Below are 20766 nucleotides of genomic sequence, written 5' to 3' on the forward strand. Positions count from 1 at the left end.
TTTTAGCATCCTGATCCGCCAACCGGTTATACAACCCCTTCACAAAGTATTAAATCACAAGCTTGAAGCAACTTAATACTGGTTCATATTACCGTACATGGAGCAGAGATAAAGTTAACCTGATAACGTTAACATGGTTAACCTGATAACGTTAACAAGATAACAGGATCCAATGTGGTTTTAAGCTCTGATAATATTAGTTTACAGTTCTTTAGAATGTGAGAGCGAGAGCTGTGGTAAAGTTAAGGCCAGAGAGGTGAGGGGGGAAGCATATATTGTGACAAAGCTGAATCTCCAGCAGCTCTGTCACATTATATTAATTAAATTATTATGTGAAAACTGAAAAATATACGTTTACCCCCCCCCCCGGCCCCCCCTCCCTCTGGGCTTAACGTTGTAACCGTATCCGGCTACTTCCTTTATCTGCATTCCTTGTTCGGTGTGAGGTATAAGGTCTTAATTCCTAGGTTTTATAAAATGTCTGATTTTGTAATTTACTGAGTGGATAGATCAGCTAGAATGAAGTTTTGACGACAACCAGAATTATAAAGTTAACAAGATACCTGGCCTGGATATATATATAATATGGTTAAAGCTGATAAAATGTCAGATTAAAATGTCTTGAACTCTGATTTTGGTTGTTTTTTTTAAAGGACAGTCAGAATCAGGCTGAGGAACAGTGTTCATTTGGTTTTCAACAGATTTTGAGGTTTACTGATAATATCTTTCCGAATAATATCTTATATTTATTACCGGACACTATTTGAAACCTTTTAAAACCAACATGTGGGGGGGGGGTCCAACCCGATCAATTCCGATCATTCCGATCCCGATTTTGGCCTCATCAACCCTCATATCGGAAAAATCGGGAAAATTTAAATCTTCCCTCTGAGGTTTCTAGGCGATATAGGTAGCTATTTCTGTACTTAAATATGACAAGAAATCGATTGGTGGTGGTCCCAGAACTCCAAAATGGTATCTTGTTCCAAACAAGAATCGTTTCGTCCGAAAAACAACACAATGTCGAATCAACTCTTGTTTGACAGAAACATCCACCCCGGTCCACAATTGAAAGAGGTACGGTTGGTAATAACAATCGTAACAAATAGCGAACGCTTTAGTAACTTTTGATTTAAATTGTCTCCACAATTTGTCTCCACAATTTGTAACAGGCTATCTGCAGAAATGGGTAGCACGGTTAATGACTGGTCCTTTCTCAAACTTCCAATCCTCAGTTAGATACAAAGAATAGTCTACACAATTTTCAATAACATTAAAAGGGATGAAAATCACTTTATTTATCAAAATCTTTATTTATCATGTAACAACTTTTCCATAGTACTGGAGAGTAAAACTCTATTAAACAAAAAAATTCTCGAGCACATTTTGAGTCAGTAACAGTAACATGTCAATATGTTACAGACTCAAATGCGTTTAAAAACATTTTAGTAACAATAAATTGTGTAAACTGATGAGGAGGAGGAGGACTGAGGAGAAGGAGGACTGAGGAGGACAGAGGAGGAAGACTGAGGAGGACCAGGACGAGCACTGGGAGGATGAGGACGAGGACGAGGACTAAGGACGAGGACTAGGAGGATGAGGACGAGGACTAAGGACGATGAGGACGAGGACTAAGGACGAGGAGGAGGACGACTGAGGAGGACGACTGATTAGGAGGAGGACTGATTAGGAGGAGAAGGAAGAGAAGAAGGAGGAGGATGAGGAAGAGAACTGAGGAGGAGGAGGAGAAGGAGGAAGACTGAGGAGAAAGAGGAGGACCGAGAAGGACTGAGGAGGAAGAGGACTGAAGAGGAGAGGGAGGACTGAGGAAGAGGAGCAGGATTGGTGGAGGAAGACGAGAAGGAGGAGAAGGAGGAGGACGAGAGCGAGGACGAGGAGGAAGACTGAGGAGGAGGACTGTTAAAAAGGAGAAGGACGAGGACTGAGGAGGAGGACTGAGGATGAGGAGAAGGAGGACTGGGGGAGGACTAAGGACGAGGAGGACTGAGGAGGAGGACTGAGGGGATGAGGAGGAGGAGAAGGAGGACTGGGGAGGACTGAGGAAGAGGAGGACTTAGGGAGGACTGAGGAGGAGGAGGACTGAGGAGGATGATGAGGAGGAGGACTGAGGATGAGGAGAAGGAGGACTGGGGAAGGACTGATGAGGAGGAGGACTGGGGGAGGACTGAGGAGCAGGAGGATGACTTAGGAGTAGGAGGAGAAGGAGGAGAAGGAGGAAAAGGATGAGAGGGAGGAGGAGGACTGAGGAGGAGGAGGAGGAGGACTTAGGAGTAGGAGGAGAGAAGGAGAAGGAGGACTGGCGAGGAGGAAGACTGACGAGGAGGAGAAGGACTGCGGAGGAGGAGGACTGAGGAGAAGGACTGCGGAGGAGGACTGACGAGTAGGAGGAAGAGGAGGACTGAGGAGGAACAAGATGAGGACTGAAGAGGATGAGGAGGATGAGAAGGAGGACTGGGGGAGGACTGAGGAAGAGGAGGACTTGGGGAGGAGGATGAGGAGGATGAGACTGATGAGGACGAGGAGGACTGAGGAGGAAGACTGAGGAGGATGTGGACGAGGACTAAGGACGAGGACTAGGAGGATGAGGACAAGGGCTAATGAAGAGGAGGAGGACGACTGAGGAGGAGGACTGATTAGGAGGAGAAGGAAGAGGAGAAGGAGGAGGAGGATGAGGAGGAGGACTGAGGAGGAGGAGGATAAGGAGGAGAACGAGGAGGAGGATGAGGAGGACTGAAGAGGAGGAGGATAAGGAGGGGAATGAGGAGGTGGAGGAGGACGAGGAGGAGGACTCAGGAGGAAGACTGAAGAGGAGGATGATGAGGATGAGGACTGAGGAGGAATACTGAAGAGGACGAGGACTAAGGACGAGGAGGAGGAGGACGACGACTGAGGAGGAGGAATGATTAGGAGTAGAAGAAAAAGGAGAAGGAGGAGGAGGAGGAGGAGGAGGAGGAGAAGGAGGAGGATGAGGACTGGGGGAGGACTGAGGAGGAGGATAAGGAGGAGGAGGACTAAGGACGAGGACGAGGACGAGGACGATTATGAGGAGGACAGAGGATGAGGACTGATGAGGAGGAGGATGAGGAGGAGAAGGAGGAGGAGGACTGGGGGAGGACTCAGGAGGAAGAGGATGATGACTGAGGAGGAGGATGAGGACTCAGGAGGAGGACTCAGGAGGTGGACTCAGGAGGTGGAGGAGGATGAGAAGGACTCAGGAGGAGGAGGACGACTATGAGGAGGACTGAGGAGGACTGATGGGGAGGAGAAGGAGGATCAGGAGGAGAAATGAGGATGAGGAGGAGGAGAAGAAGAAGGAGAAGGAGAAGGAGGAGGACTGGGAGTAGGACTGAGGAGGAGAAGGGGATTGAGGAGGAAGGTGAGGAGGACTGAGGAGAAGGACGAGGACGAGGAGTCAGGAAGAGGACTGAAGAGGACTGAGGAGGAGAAGGACTCAGGAGGAGGAAGACTTAGGAGGAGGAGGAGGAGGACATCTAAATGTTTTGTCTGTTTTTGTCCGTTTTTGTCCGCCCTACTTTTTGTCCGTTTTGAAAATACAGGGTACCGAACGGACACAAAACATGATCCCCCAGCCAAGCATGTGTTACGATACAAATGTACTTGACTATACATTTAAGGTGCAGTGTACTAGTGATATTATGGTATGTTTAAAGACCGGACCACAAAATATAACCCGGTACCTAGTGTTGTACTAATACATAATAACAAGTAACAGGGATAAAATTAATGAGCAGAAACAATCGATCTCACGTCAAGAGGCCAAAGCACTCGGGTCTGGGAGTACATGACAACTCCAACTAGTAGTGAGCATACTAGCCCCTGCAGTGGAAAAACACATAAAACATACTATTGGAATGTCCAATTAGTTCGTTTTCTCATAACAATATAGCATATGTAGGGGTTCTGGTTGAATTATATCACTTCTGAGAGGTTTTAGAGATCGATTCTCTTAAATTTCTCAATTTTCCGATTTTTCCGATTTTTCCGATTCCGATTTTGGCCTCATCAACCCTCATATCGGACATCGGGTTGGACCCCCCCCAACATGTAATGCTCAAGTACGTGACAAAAAGTTCATTATTTAAATCTCTACCAGCCATTATTTCTAACTTTCTAATTATGTAAAATTTTCTGATAAAAGTAGAATATTAAATTTCAAGAGTCGTTGACTCGAGATTAGACCTTATCAATCGTTTTTCACTGAATAACCTTATCTTAAGCCATGACTTATCAGTTATCACTAATCAAGTTGAGCATTCAAAATGTATTTTTTTAACATAAAGTGCAATTCAACCTCGGTATAATCCACAAATCTCATATTTTTATGATACGAAACGAAACACTGTATTTACTACCCCGCTACTACCTTGAAATCCCCGGAAATCTGGTACAGTTAGGTAATTTTCTTAGACCCAATTATCGTTATCTAGAGATAAAGAAATCACGGCTAATTGGCGGAGATAAGGAAATGAACGTCGTCAGGTTCTCTTTATCAGTACCTGTTATTTAATTACGTGATGAAACCTCGAATGTACTGTTACAGCCCCTTTACTACCAGACGTGTTACCCCACATCTAGAAACACATTATTCTGCACTTGGAGGAAATTCCAAGTTTGGGAGAACATTTTAGTTGCAAAAGAGGAAATTTCTAAAATATCCGAACTTTTCTTAGGGCATTTATTAAAATAAAAGAATAAGCACATTTTTGAGGGAGGACGGAATTGAAGACAAATTTAAACATTCTCGATGCGGGCATGTAACACACCATAACACCATCCTGCACGATTCTATAATTATACATACTTACCATAAGTGTACTAATTCTACTCACTTCTAATGACAGGTTACATTATAGTCTATTAACAAATTTGACCAAAACCCATAATCATGGGTAGAGTGTACCGCTGCCAGTGTCTCTCTTTTCCAAACAAAAGGAAATGATATTAATTTAAGGAACCGTCCGCTAATGCAAATTGATACCGAGAATGAAATCGGTCGCTCGCTTTTTCAAATCAATAAGCTTTATTACAATTCGTAAGCCGTGATCGAATGGAAAAATCGAGCGACCGATTTCATTCTCGGTATCAATTTGCATTAGCGGACGGTTCCTTAAATTAATATCATTTCCTTTTGTTTGGAAAAGAGAGACACTGGCAGCGGTACACTCTACCCATGATTATGGGTTTTGGTCAAATATCATCTCTTTTTGATTATAATGTCAGGATAATTTACACAGTAGAAACTTCATTAACAAGGAGGTAATTTCGCCGATTTCGAAATTCTGCCTTTGAAAACGTTTCCTTGTGTTTAGTTAGGTATATCTGTCGATAACCGACTGAATATGGCACTTTTTACTCATTCAAGTTTGCATTAAATTCATATATAATGCCATTTAAATATCGTGGAAAGCAGAATATATTCGAAATCACGAATGAGCAAAATTCTCACCTTTCGCACGTGCAAACTTTGAGCGGACGTTGCGTGCGCATACAATATTGAATCACTGTAAATTTTTGCATAGTGGTATTTAATATATGGTTTGATAAGCATGCAAAGTTTCAGAAGATTTCAAAAAGAACTTGGATCACAACGGGACTCCAAAGTTGATAAAAATCGTGAAAATCAAAATTTTTAGTGATTTTAGCTATTTTAAATCAGTTTGGGCGTGTCCCCACGTGTGCAACTTTTCGATTTTTAACTTTAAAACTAGCCTATAACACAATTTACACCTTTAAGAAGCAAAATTGAGCTCCACAACCCAAGGGATGGCCCAACACCAGAGAATACTAATTCACAACATTTAGGTTTTTATAAAATTATTCTTCAAAAAAGCACTAACTTCAATAGCAAATATCTTTATGAAGGAGCAAGGTAGGAAACTATTCCGGTAGATTTTCGGAATGCTTGAACAATTATCTAAGGTAAAAATGTCCTCAGATTTTGAATAAAATTACTTCTTAATAGTGTAAAATCGATTTGAATAGTTGTTACTTTGTCAAAAGTCAAGTTTTAAAAACACTTAACTTGATGACGTCATCAAGTGATGATGATGAAGTTAAATTATTTTTCAATACAATGTAAACTAAAGCTTAAACGATTATCTTCAAAACCTGTGGTTCGAGATGACTGTATCGTTTATACTTTTGAATCTACGGACACTTAAATGTAGGCTACAATTGACTGCAAAAAGCGTCTATACATACATATATATATAATATATATCTTCACGACAATCTGTTGTAAAACAGGGGTTCCAGAAAACCCACTTCCCGATACTCCTGAAACATGAAATTTTTTTTACAGTCGATTTGGACAAGGTCTAGACGCTCTGCAAAGTTTCATATCTCTAACTCAATTTTAACGTGGTTTTTAAGGCACCTGAATATGGCGATTTTGGGTTTTTTACCTAATTTCGTATAACATGCTGGCGCGTATTTTGCGCAAATTTCTTAAAAACCTCCACATAACTATTTCTTATTCCTGTCATCTTTAACATTGAATTAGAATGTTTTAAACTTAAATATGCCTGCTGAACTACTTTCGATGAGTCTTAATGCCTGGAAAACAATAAAGGGGATATACTAGTATAGGGGGTAAATAGTATTGTGAATATAAGGGCGACGGTAATGCTTGCCAGCATTGTGATGATTAACAAATTTGTCAGATTATGTTAGATGGATGGTTTGCCAGAGAGTTCTAGACTGATTGATGACGCGACGGTAGGAAGCAAAATGTCACTTATCTGTGTCAATTGAATTAGTACTTTACAGTAAAATCTCGAATGAACCATGATAAGAAGTCTTGTGGTCTTTTATCAAGTTCATTTTACGTGGTATCTATAAAACTGTAACTGATAAAAAGGAAGTCCATGTTCATTGTTCAGCCTTATAGAATGAAATGAAATAAAAGTTAGAACTTATTTGTGCAACCCCCCACCACGCTCACAGCTCTCTGCAGTTTAATTAATTGTATAAACTATGCATAAATACCTGAATATAATTCAAGTGTGTAATAAATAATAATATTTATTACACACTTCAACTTTAAAATACCCTAAAAATATACATCTAAGTTATCTGTCAGTCAAGCGAGATTCTACTCCACCATTCATTCGATCAGCAATATGTCTCAGCCACAACTAAGTGACCAGTAAACATGAACAGTGTAAGTGACCAGTAAATATGAACAGTGTAAGTGACCAGTAAACATGAACAGTGTAAGTGACCAGTAAACATGACCAGTGAACATGAACAGTGTACGTGACTCCTGTACGTGACTTCTAGAACACGGACGTGACTTCTAAACGGATATTCACCACAATACGTGTGGAGAGAAATCTAATTATGTTGTGACCTATTTTACACGCTCCATACGAACGCTAAATCGTCCCTTACCTTGCATTACACACATTCAGTAGCGTTCATACGGAATGTAACATGACAAATTAGCAATGTCCGATGGAAATGAATACATTTTCACATGATCTTACGATTTGACATAATATTCTATAAAAACCAATGAATATGATAGACCAAATTCAATGATGAGACAAATATACCATTAGATCGATTAAATATTACAGCTCGCATAAAAAGATAATATAACCTCAAGTGATCCGAATGTAATTAAGTAAGTACCCCCACAAGTAGCGTCTCACACCAGGATGTAACACTAGCAGACCTCTTGAGTTCTTGTGAAACTAGATTAACTCAACATTAGAGGTCCCCTCTTAACACACACACACACACACGATTACGTGTGTGTTCTAGAATAGTGTCACCTGGTCTTGTAGCAGGGTCACGTGGTGTGACGTCACGTGAGTCACGTGGTGTGACGTCAACATTAGAGGTCCCCTCTTAACACACACACGATTACGTGTGTGTTCTAGAACATCTTTACACTCTACACACGTTAGGTTACACCTAAAAATACTCAGGTGATGATCGTGTGTATTACGTTATCAGGTGAGTATAGAGTAAGGGGTTTGTGGGATAATGTTCTCTTATTAATTAATTACGTTACATCTTTATTTTAATAACCGATCTTTCTCCTAATATCAGATTTTGTAAATTTGTTAGATCAGTGGACGTTTATAACCAACTTATTGGAAATACTGATAAATAATATTAATACCTTGCAAAAACGTGAACTTCCTTAACTCATTAGGGACGACGAGTTTTAAAGTTTGCCGATTTTGATGCATAACACACTAGGTCACTTTACAGTAAAAATGAGATATCCAAAAAAGCTAATCTGTATCTCGTTTACTTTCAAAGATACAGCGATGGACAAAAACGTTAATACCTTGCAAAAACGTGAACTTCCTTAATCCTTAAACTCTTAACTTACCGTGCGTGGTTACAGCTAATAATATCATTAGAATACGTTACCTTATCAGGGACCTTAAAAACCTAAGTTAGGGTTTAAGTATACTCTTTAATAAATAACGTCAGATATCTCTAAGGTAACGATAAACTAATTAAACTTAAAGCGGGTTTCTGACGTATGATATCTTTTGGTTAGCTGGTTGATACCGATTACCTAATGATCTATCCAATACCACATACTGTCTACTGATAGTAAAATGTTGCACAATATGAAGAATACGTAAGTGAAGTGCATTGTGCAACGATAATATGAAGAATTTAGAAGCCTTGATTGTAAAGCCTTCCTTGAGAAGTTAGAAGTCTTAATCTTAAAGTCTTCTTGGTACAAAACCTACTGATTTACTTATTCTCCTTTTCTTAATTTTTGTCTCCTTTATTCACACGCTTGGCCAGAAAAGCAAGTACAGAATCGATATAATGTGAATAATTCCCAGACTGTCATGTATCATTATGTTGAATAATATGTAAGTAATAATTGTAATATTAACTCCAGTCTCCTTTTCAGAGAAGTCTCCCTCACTAGTCACGTGACTGACCAAGTTTCAACTATTGTGAGGTTTAACAAAGAGGAACACAGAGTTTAACAGGAACTGCTCAGAGTTGTGAGTAAGTGGGTATCCCTATAAATGCTAGCTATCTGCAACGCATTCCAATAACAAAACATTCCTGAACTGTTCTGTTCAGTACTATCTATTCATGTGTCTCATAGTTTAGTAAATAAAGTAAATTCCCACAGGGATCGGTTGGTTTATCACAAAGAAGCAGGTTAAACTTAACCGTGAGTACTGGGCTCAAGCTAGAATACTGGGCTCAAAGCCAGAATACTGGGCTCAAAGCAAGAATACTGGGCTCAAAGCCAGAATACTGGGCTCAAAACCAGAATACTGGGCTCAAAGCCAAAATATTATCCCAATATTATTACATCTGTTCGATAGATTGATTATTCGTATGTGATGTGGTTAAACCTATCAAAAGGATATCACGTGACATTGTGATTGCTAGTTCAGTATTACACTAAAAGGCTTGTTAATAACCTGTTACCAGTACCATAGACTCAGTGTGATATATTAATTAATTAATTAATTAATCGCTCATCGCACATGATTTTGTAAGAGTCTTGTAAACTTTAAGCTCATTGCGCGGCGCTACCACAGGCTCATGTACATATTGTGATCTTTAATCAAGTTTAAATGTCACATGAAAGAGATATTTCATCAGGTGAGCAGGGTTTTAGCCAGAACTAATGTAAGATAACGTATGTAATATGATTTATATAATATAATTTATATAATATAAGGAGCGATCTAAGGTAACATATTTTATAATTTATGTAATATAATTTGTATAATAAAAAAAGTGATCTAAGGTAAAACAATTTATATGATATAATTTATAAAAACAAGGGAACGTACATGTTGATAATGTAACTCTCCGTGTACTGTGTGTAATATTATATTCACCGTAGCGTAATAATTATGTTTATAATAATATGTAATGTTATTACACCGAAATATGCCACATATTCACAGGACGTGGTATTAGGAATCAAGGAAGCTGTGGCCCACACTGTGTCCCACACTTTAACTGAGGAGAATGTTTTCAACTTGCTACACACGCTGCACACGTTACAGAGACTTGCTACACACGCTGCACACGTTACAGAGACTTGCTACACACGCTGCACACGTTACAGAGACTTGCTACACAAGCTGCACACGTTACAGAGACTTGCTACACACGCTGCACACGTTACAGAGACTTGCTACACACGCTGCACACGTTACAGAGACTTGCTACACACGCTGCACACGTTACAGAGACTTGCTACACACGCTGCACACGTTACAGAGACTTGCTACACACGCTGCACACGTTACAGAGACTTGCTACACACGCTGCACACCTTACAGAGACTTGCTACACACGCTGCACACGTTACAGAGACTTGCTACACACGCTGCACACGTTACAGAGACTTGCTACACACGCTGCACACGTTACAGAGACTTGCTACACACGCTGCACACGTTACAGAGACTTGCTACACACGCTGCACACGTTACAGAGACTTGCTACACACGCTGCACACGTTACAGAGACTTGCTACACACGCTGCACACCTTACAGAGACTTGCTACACACGCTGCACACCTTACAGAGACGAAGCAATTTGTGTTACTGAAGGAAGTTGGAACAAGCTCTATTTCTAAAGAGGAACTGGGAACCCTGGTGACCTGGTGTGGGATATATGTATATGGAGATTGGAGGGGGTTATCTGACGTAGATCAGAGTTAGTTGCGACCTAGTAGCAGTAGTAGTGTACGCTACACAGGTCACGTGACTCGCTACAAACAGTTTTACAGCGATTTACACGTACGGAGAGGACAGGGTCTGTTTTATAATACGAACTAATGACTTGCTATATTATTGAACCATCTGTTGAACTACACAGACTATACTATTTGTTATCTGACTACACGTTAGTGGTTAACTATCCCAACTGTTTCACTGTTTCACTATTTCACACTGTTTTACTGCTAGGAAGCACTTTTCCGGTTTCCAGCGCTATAATACTGTTTTTGTGTAACCAAAATTTGGCGCTGAGCCAGGAAATGTAAGAGGTTCTCGACCAACCCAATTACTTAATTACTTAATTAACAACCCAATTACTTAACCAACACACACTCTTCAGACCCAACGAACAATCAACACTATTAACAGCTCCACAAATTTGGAAAGTTTACTACAGAACATAAATTACTTTTAGCTACTGTAATATTGCAAATTATAGCACGTGTTAGTTATAACAGCTCGTACTTTTATCATTACTAAGTACTATCTCTGTAAAGGGGTACGTACTGTTCGCTAAGAAGTTATATAAATTAATATATATAACAGCTCGCATCATTACTAAGTACTACATTTTAGATAGCGCTTCTTTATCGCGCCCATTAACGTAACCAGCACGGGACTTAATAATATGGGGTTTTCAGAGCCTCGTATTATTAAAGCAAGCTTCTAAATTCGGGATAGCCTGTGGCAGACAACGCCCGATTCTAATGCTTCTACAGACCTACACAAGTGCAAGTAAGTAGGTAAATATTTCATGTTAGGCATGTGGGCTGTGGCACCCATTACGGTAACCATCCATTTTTTAGAGCCTCCTAAAATAGTCTAAACGATGGTCAGTATAACATTTAACTACCACTTCGGAGTTCGGACTATGTTAAGGTTCAATATAGGCTGATCAAAAAACCATTACACAATATATTGATATGTATATTAGAATGTGACATTTTAACTAGGTTATAAGGTGAATTAAACAACCATGTTTAAATATATTATATTATAATATTGCATATTAAGTTTAACAGTGGGCGACATGATGGTTCTAGTTAGGCTATATATATGAGTCTAGCTAGGTTATACAGTTCTAGCTCGCTTATAAAATGAACCCAGAATGACAGGAATGTTAGATAACATTACAAATATGCCACTTTAGTCTGTTTATGACACAAACGAATTAGACACTATGAATTAGATACGTGCTGTCTTTATCTGGGATACAAGTAGGCAGAGTAAAGATTCAGGTGATTTTCAGGTGATTTTCAAATAGATTTAATAGATCAAGTCAGCAGCTGGTCAACCGACTCAGTTGACAGCTGTGGTATTTAGAGTTTGTGGGTTGGTATTTAGAGTTTGTGGGTGGCCAGTGAGGCCACTCATTTTGAAATCAGTAACATTAGTGAAATTTACCTCTTCTGGTACGATGACGAAGCTCTCTGGTTCCCTTGTAACCTTGACTTCTGTCTCAACCGATGCTTCTACTTCAGGCTCTGTACAAATAGGTCAGTCAATACTCAATACTGAGAATAGCAGTATTTTCTACAGAAATGAAGCTTGAAAACTTACCCAAAACAGCCAAAGGTAATTACAACTTACAATTATGCGATTCTAAGAAGATTCGGAGCATTCATGTTTAACATAAATTTCGAACATATTTTTATAAAATATCTCACCTTGGAGGGTTACCTCAGGTTCAACCTCCTCCTCCTCCTCCTCCTCAGATTCTTCAGACTCGTACTCTCCTTCAGATGACTCCTCACCGGACTCGTACTCGCCTTCAGATGACTCCTCAACAGCTGTTGGCTCCTCTACAGCTGCAGGTACCTCTACAGCTGCGGCAGCTTCAACTGGAGCCTAGAAAGAAGGATTATCAATATTATGTGATCATCAAGTCAAAGGCGAGTCAAAGGCGAGTTCGAAGATTTCGAATTGAAAATAAGAAATAGAGACCGAAACATTTCAAATTTGTGATTATGATATTATTAGTAAAATATATTGGATAAAAAGATAAAGCGGACAAAACAGTACCGGAGGTGCTGGTGTAAGATCGATTGTCTCCTGCTCTACAGGAAGAACAACAGGAACAATCCTGACTGGTTCAGGTGTTTTGGGCACTTCCGGGTAGAGTCGGGGTGCAGTAGGCTCACACAGTGAGTCCCTGGGAGAGATAGAGGGGTGAGTGTGTCTTACTTGACAGAAACATATTGTGCTCATTTGGTTATAACTCCACACCCCATCATATTATTGTATCAAAATATGCAATATAACATTGGTCCCGCTTGAGACCTCATACCTCAGTATATAATACGAATACAAACGATTGTAAATTATGCATTTGTAGACCAGGACCCCTCCCAATCTCACCTGAAACCAGCAATGTTCTTGTTACTATCACTCTTCCTCATAACCGGATCCTTGTTAGAGTTGATCTCAGCAAACTTCGCCTCCGTCAGCACATCCTTAATCCTCCCGTTACCTGGAGCTGCTGCTGCTGCTGGACACTCCTCGTCTACCTCAGGTGCTGGGAACAGAGTGTGTTAGTGGGGTGGCGATGACATGGTTGGTGGGGTGGCGATGACACAGTTGGTGATGAGTGGGTGTTAAGTCACAGTATAGATCATTGGCGTATGAAGAGCACAGCCATGGCCTTGGTAAATGAAAATTGACTACTGTCTTGAATTGACGTGTATTTAATATTTATGCAACATTTATTTATAGATAAAACAGAAAATTTAAGATTTGATTAAAGAGAGGGTTTGTGACGAACGTACAGGGGTCTGAGAGAAGGGGCTGTGTGTCGCTGGAGGGCACGGGCTTCATGTCTGGTTCATACTCTGTGAACTGCTCCCTGATAACCTGGAATAATCAATATTATGATCATACTATCACCTGGCTGTTCAATGAACACATTATATGCAACCAGGGTTTGGCCAGCATGGATATTGAGTACAATTAAACTTTTAACAAAGCAGCAAGATTTACCTTTTCTTGTTCAGGAGCAGGGGGCTCAGCTCTTCCTTGCCCATTCATGGGTGGTAAAAGAGGATCAGAATCCTTCAGTCCCTGTTGAGTGACAGTTAATATTAGTTTGTTAGTTCTTTTGTTGGATTCAGTTAATAAATCAACGATAATCAAACCTTGTATTGTTAGCTCTAAATACTTAAATAATAGGGTGAATTTATCAACAGCTAATCAGGTAAATATGAAATACTTACATCTCGGGGCTGGAAGCAACATAGACACAATTCCATGATGAAGCTATTGTTGTTATCACTGGTTAGTATAACAGTCGAGTGAAACTTTAAATTTAATAATCCAATTTGAATTTAACATAAAGTTTATTAACATATTATTATGGAGGGTTTATTGGTCATCTGTTGATATAAGCTGAAGACGATAAATTACGGTAAACCCCTGGCCCTATTTACCGTACCCCTCTTTACAGTATCCTCTGAAATATGGGTTATATAGAGGACCATGATATCAAGAAAACTTGTCAGGCACGTTACTTCCCTGTAGCTTTTATACGGCTCATTTGAGTGCTTGTCAACTATAGCCCCTTAGGAATCAATATTGTTGGGGGTGAAACCATGTGATCCGACTTAGACAAAACCCAGATTTCTGTTTTTTTTTTCCTTTCCCTAAACTGTATTGTAACTAAGGGTTTTACTGTGCTAAAGTCTGAGGCCAAGAAAGGGATCAAAAACCCAAATTGTGGCAAATTTATTTTACTTTGGTTAGAAGAGCTACTCTGACATTTCCATTTTTGTGATTTGCATAGATTTTCAGGATATAAAAAAGGCTCTATTTAATTGTTCTATTTAATTGTCAGACAAGAATTGCGTGAGTTATTAAAGGATTGCATGTCGGCAGTTACTTCTAGGCCATATTACATAAAGCGTGACGATATATATCATATGATACGGACATCATCACGTCAACTTCCCTTTTGAGACAGTGCAGGCAGAATCAGCTGCTGAAGATTTCCAGACCAGCACGACTCACGAATATTATAAACTGGTATCTGATGTGAGGTTGAAACCCGCTAGTGTCCCCAATCTCTATGAAAACTGGCCACGGGCCTAAATGTTACATATCAATCAATTACAATTCATTAACATTACCAATATTAAAAACTGTCCAAAATATCTAAGAAAGTATTCTCTAGCCAAAGCAGTGGCGTAACGAAAGGCCCTGCTGACCCCGCTGTGCAGGAGGGCGCCGTCTTAGGGGGGTGCCAAATCGTCGTTTGAATGTGGGACAATTTCGAAAACTTAACTAAAGTACTAGCAAAACTGCGCGTTCTGCTCTAGATACACACTTTTTTAGAGATTTTACCGGCGTATTCTCTAAAATCACCTAATTTGTTCAATTTTAGGGAGGGGCACCAAAAGGGGAGGGGGCGCCAACAGGGGGGCGCTTTTTTCGGCAGGGGGGCGCCAACAGGCAACGTTACGTCACTGAGCCAAAGGGCTCAATATTTAAATCTAAATCTTCAATATTGTCTGGTTTATGTTGCAACTTGGGCCCTCTGTCCCCCCTTATCGAAATAACTGTCGTCTTTAATACCTTAAAGCGCAAGCGCTTTCTAAGATATGTAACTGAGTCTGAATATTGCTGACCCGTTAGATAAGATAAAGGCTTTCATTAAGTTTATTTACTTTACTTTATGACAAATGGATTAGAGGAGCTCGTGATCGAAAGATTGTGGGTTTGAGACCTGTAAAGGATTTTGAATTTCGATGCAATCCCAAAGCACAAAGGTTGACTAAGCTGAATGATCGGGAAGTCCGTGAATTGAGGGTTTGTAGAAGAAGAGTAGTTCTGTTAAAAGATCTCGTACATAATAGAAAAGTATTCAAACAATATGCACATAATATAGCAATCGTCATTGTCCAGATATAAGATTTGACACCCCAAAATAAAAACCGATAAAATGAATACAATAACCAATAAAACGGTAGAAAATTTTAAAAACCATGGTAGAAAATAAATCCCTTTGTAATATCAAATATTAATCCATAACCCTCACTGGACCACAACCCTATAATACCTTAACCCGATAAGCCCTAAACAACAGAATTCTTGTTTTACTACATCTAAATCAGCGTACAGAAATACACTAAACTAAAGTGCTTTCATACATTATACACTCACATCAAGGCTTTTTCACCATTATAACCATTATTTTATTAACATAAAATTGTTAACTGCAGCGAGCGATTTAGTGGGAGCGTTAAAACTACATGCCATCGAACTTTACTACACCATGCTTTCATGTATGTTTTTATATCAGCTCAACCATCAACGACGCCATGAAAATGATGAAATTCGAATTATTACAGGCTTCAATGAATTTTCAATTTTTTTTCACAATTGCATAATCAATAACAAATAATAAATCTGGAAATAGACAATATAAAACAAAATATATCTAAAAAAAAGTGTTTATATTTACACAAAGCTAAAAATATTAATATTTCTAAAACACGCCAAATGATCGGGAAACAATAATTACAGCAATAGGAACTGGATAAAAATTATTTCGCAAAGACCACATTTTTCAAAAACTTTTAAAACAATCCAAAAATTTTTTTTCTGGTCAGGATCAAAAATTTTGAAAATCAAAATAACATTTCTTCAAATTTAAAATATCTATATTATATATCAGTGCTCATGCTGAAAGTATTGTATAGTATCACTTGATTATTATATCACTATATTACCTGGCACGCCAGTCCAAATGATATGCACAGCGCTCTTTTCGAGCTTCTCGCATTATATAAAAGTAGCAAGCGATTGACTTGACGGATGTTACTCGTCTAAATTTCTTCGAAGTAGCGCGCGCCGCTTTTTTCTCGAAATGTTGTGGCCCGACGGCACGAGCTACGAAGTAGTGCGCGCCGGGCCAGATCATTAACAATGGTCAAGCGATTGACTAGCAATATAGGTAAATCTGATTACAATATACAAATTATTTTGAAATAACAGACACCAGACATTGCATGTGCATGCGGTTGACGGATGTTACTCGCCTAAATTTCTTCGAAGTAGCGCGCGCCACTTTCTTCTCGAAATGTCTGGCCCGAGGCAAGTGCTACGAAATAGCGCGTACAGGGCTAATCCATTAACAATGAAGAATATTGTGGAAGTTTTAACCCAAAATCTATAAAAACTGGACATTTTGCGCGAAAAAAGACGCGCGCGACGACAAAACCACAAACATTGTAAAATATTTTTAGCTAATATTATGTTTTACAATACAATTATATTATTTACCATTTGAAACAAATTTTACAACAAAATTTATTAATATCGAAGAAAAAATGTTGGGCCAACTCATGCCACTTATTTCATAAATTAAAAGTATGTCATTGGTCATACGCTTTAAATCGTAAATGGTGATCCTTCATATCATATCCTCGAGGAGTCATCGGCAAAAACTGGCAAAATAAATAATAGCGTGCCATGGCCATAAAGAAGAAGGTCAAATTTATTTTATGACTAGACTCTAGAGATCTGGTTTGGGCAGGTGTTTGCGTTAATAATTTGGTAGTATAGGGGTTGTGGGTCAGAATTGAAAATAAGGGTCTCTGACTCTCTAGTTTATCAAACGAAATAGTGCACAGAAAACCTGTCAAAGTTAGTCACATGATATATGTAAAACAAAATTTTAATTAAAACAAAGTTTAAATTTTATAGTATAATATAATGTAATATAATATAGTACTATGTTTGCAGTACACTACAATGAAGATGTAATGAAGGGGTACACTGAAAAGATTATTTATCTTTTGGTAGAGACCGTCCACAACAATCAAGCTGAGTCGACCGAGGAGACATTTCACATATGTGTTACTTTGCATAGATCAATCGGATTCTTACCTATCTCCCGAAAATAGGTGACACTGGAATTCGAACCTTGGACCTTCTGCATAAAACCGCTGGGCCTCTTAGCCCCTATTAAATATGACAAGGAGTGTAGTGTGGTTAATAATCATCCCATTTGCATTGAATTTCCATCAAACTAAATCAATTATCAATTTTCTCTGCGCCTTAGCCTAGTGGTTCTCACTTTGGTTTGGCAGCCCAGAGGTCCCTGGTTTGAAAATTATACAGTGGGTAACTCCGGCTAGTCCACTAAGCTGCAATTGGTACAGGGCCTAGGCCTTATAAACTGCCAATTAATTGTTAGATGAACATCTACCTCCTCGGGATCGCTTATACTTATGTGAACTTGGAGAAGCATCATTGATTTGATTTGTACAAAATTGAATGTAATTTTACACAGTTAAAGTGTATGGACATCTTGTAAAATCCGGATTGGAGTATTGTTTATGAGTCGCATGGTTGCAATGTATTCTTGTGTAGACTTGTATTGATCCCGTTTGATGCAACAAAGAAAAATGCTCTTATCAGGAAAGGAATTACTCAACTTTTCAATGTTACAACATCGTATTCATGATCTCAAATTATTTGTTATATAGTAGTGTTAATAAAACAAAAGTTAATAAAACAAAAGTTAAATTTATTACCAATTATTCAATAAATACATATCATAAATTCTAATATTGGAAACACAATGCATAATGGATATCTTAAACTATAATTTTGTTATCACTTATAATATACTTACTTTTTACTTACTTTGGGCGATCCTCAATCGAAATCCCATTCACTGTCTGCCTCCACACGTCTCGATCGCACATAACAGTTCGAAGGTCGTCTAAGTGGTGATGTAAATGTTGCATTATTAGAACTCTCAGCAATTCTCGATAATTTGCCGAAATGCAGTTACCTGGCAGGTGATTTCAACATTGATCTACATAATAAGGATAATGCAATTGTAAAACGTTATGAGGAAGTCCTGTTCAGTAGAGGATTTTTTCCCCTAATATCTCTGCCAACTCATGAGAAGCCAGGTTGTAAAGTATCGTGTATTGACAATATTATAACTAACGATGTAGAGAGTATAATAGCCTCAGGCACACTTACTGATCGTATATCCCACCACTCACCAGTCTTTCAAATATTTGAAAAGAGTATGGGATCCACTAAGAGTAACCTAAAATATAAACAATATTACGACTACTGTAAGTCTAATGTTACCTCTTTTGTAAAGGACTTGGAACATGAATTAGAGAATAAAGTAATTGACAACTTCACGGTATTTCATGATGTTTTCAAAAGTAGTATCGATAAAACGTGTAAGTTGGCAACCCCTAAGTCTTCCAAAAGAACTACACAAAATAACCCATGGATCACACCTGGGCTTATAGCCAAAATCAAGCATCAGCACCAACTCTATGACAATTGGGCTAAAGTTAGAAAGAAAAAATGTAAACTCGGTGAAACTGATTATAAAGGTGGAACATGTCAATGCTTGAAATGTTGTGAAAAACGTTCTAGATACAAAACTTATAAGGATTATAGAAGGATGGTTAAAAAAGATCGCAAAGATGTTCAAACTAAGTATTTCATGGGAAAATTTGCAGACACAAACGGTAATAGTAAGAAGACATGGGAACTGATTAATCAAATACGGGGCAAACAGAAACGGCAAATAAAACCGCTGTTTCCTATAAACAATGAGAAGATAACCAATCGTAGAGTAATAGCCAATGAATTTAATAAGTATTTTGTTTCTCTAGCGTCTAATTTAAACGGGGCATATAATGAAATTGGAGAACTAACTATTAACAATCTTCCTAGTTTTTATGACTACCTGCCTAGAGCAAACACGTCCAGTATTTTCATTAATGACTGTACAGCTGACGAGGTTAGAATGATTATATCTGAACTGAAGAATGGGAAGTCATCCGACATCCCAATACATGTAGTTAAAGAATCGTCTAAAGTGATCTGTCCTATACTATCTTTATTATACAGTGAATGCATGAGGAATGGAGTATTCCCAGATGATTTAAAGACTGGGAGAATCAGTCCGATGTATAAGAAGGATAATGAGGAATTGCTGGAAAACTATAGGCCAGTATCAACTTTAGCTGTTTTTGGTAAGATATTTGAAAAAATTATTTACAACAGACTGTATAGCTTCTTTCAGTCCCAGAAAATGATTTACGAGAACCAGTACGGATTTAGAAAAAATCACTCCACAAGCCATGCCCTCAACTCCTCAGTGAATTACATAGAATCCTGTCTTAGCAAAAAACTGCATGTACTTGGAATATTTATTGATCTATCTAAAGCGTTTGACACGATCTCACATGAAAAACTACTTAATAAACTAGACAACTATGGAATACGTGGAAACGCCAATAGACTCATCGCTAGTTATCTCTCTAATAGATATCAATATGTCTCTGTACTGGGCGAAGAGTCTGACAAGCTGCCTGTTCTCTTTGGAGTTCCCCAAGGCTCTTGTCTCGGACCCTTGCTATTTATAATATATGTTAACGACTTATTTAGAACAACTGATCTGGGCAAATTCATACTATTTGCAGATGACACAAACATATTCGTAGTAGATGAAGGTAGAAAAAAACTGTATGCAAGAGCAAACGAAATTCTCCGTTTGTTACACCAGTACATGAAATGCAATCTATTACATATAAATATAAAGAAATGCTGCTACATTCACTTCAATCCGTCACGTACAGCTACTGATAATGAGGCAGATAACGAATCAGAATATATACTAACTCTAAATAATACGGTAATAAAGCAAGTTAAAGAGACCAAGTTTTTAGGTGTTATTATTGACGAAAAGCTAAAATGGGATGTTCAAATAAGAGCCCTCAACTCGAAACTTAGGTGTGAGATCGGAAGACTCAGTAGAATACGACACGTTATCCCGAAAAAACACCATAAAGAATTGTACCACACGTTATTTGAGTCACACCTAAGATTTGGAATATCGGTATGGGGTGGGTCGAGTAATAATATGCTTCAACCTATCTTCATCACTCAGAAAAAATGTATCAGAATACTATTTGGTGACCTTGAAGCATATCTAGATAAATTTAGAACATG

At 38.7% G+C, this 20766-nt stretch overlaps 1 protein-coding gene across 8 annotated transcripts in view; it reads right to left on the minus strand.

Annotated features, from left to right (window-relative positions):
- Nucleotides 1-18261, minus strand: part of LOC134824631 (calphotin-like) — a 35450-nt gene extending 17189 nt beyond the window's left edge. For 7 of the 8 annotated variants that reach the window (XM_063836593.1, XM_063836591.1, XM_063836590.1 and 4 more), the window contains exons 1-8: nucleotides 18240-18261; nucleotides 13989-14031; nucleotides 13756-13836; nucleotides 13545-13629; nucleotides 13138-13294; nucleotides 12802-12931; nucleotides 12447-12627; nucleotides 12184-12263 (exon numbers count right to left, since the gene is read on the minus strand). In XM_063836593.1, coding sequence (XP_063692663.1) covers nucleotides 12184-12263; nucleotides 12447-12627; nucleotides 12802-12931; nucleotides 13138-13294; nucleotides 13545-13629; nucleotides 13756-13836; nucleotides 13989-14024 — 750 coding nt within the window. In that variant the 5' untranslated portion in view covers nucleotides 14025-14031; nucleotides 18240-18261. Of the gene's footprint in view, nucleotides 1-12183; nucleotides 12264-12446; nucleotides 12628-12801; nucleotides 12932-13137; nucleotides 13295-13544; nucleotides 13630-13755; nucleotides 13837-13988; nucleotides 14034-16743; nucleotides 16748-18239 lie in introns of those variants that run through there. The other variant, XM_063836587.1, reaches the window with a different exon arrangement.
- Nucleotides 18262-20766: the final 2505 nt, after the last annotated feature.

This window comes from Bolinopsis microptera, chromosome 12 (assembly GCF_026151205.1).
Source record: "Bolinopsis microptera isolate Bmic1 chromosome 12, MBARI_Bmic_1.0, whole genome shotgun sequence".
Lineage (NCBI taxonomy): Eukaryota > Metazoa > Ctenophora > Tentaculata > Lobata > Bolinopsidae > Bolinopsis > Bolinopsis microptera.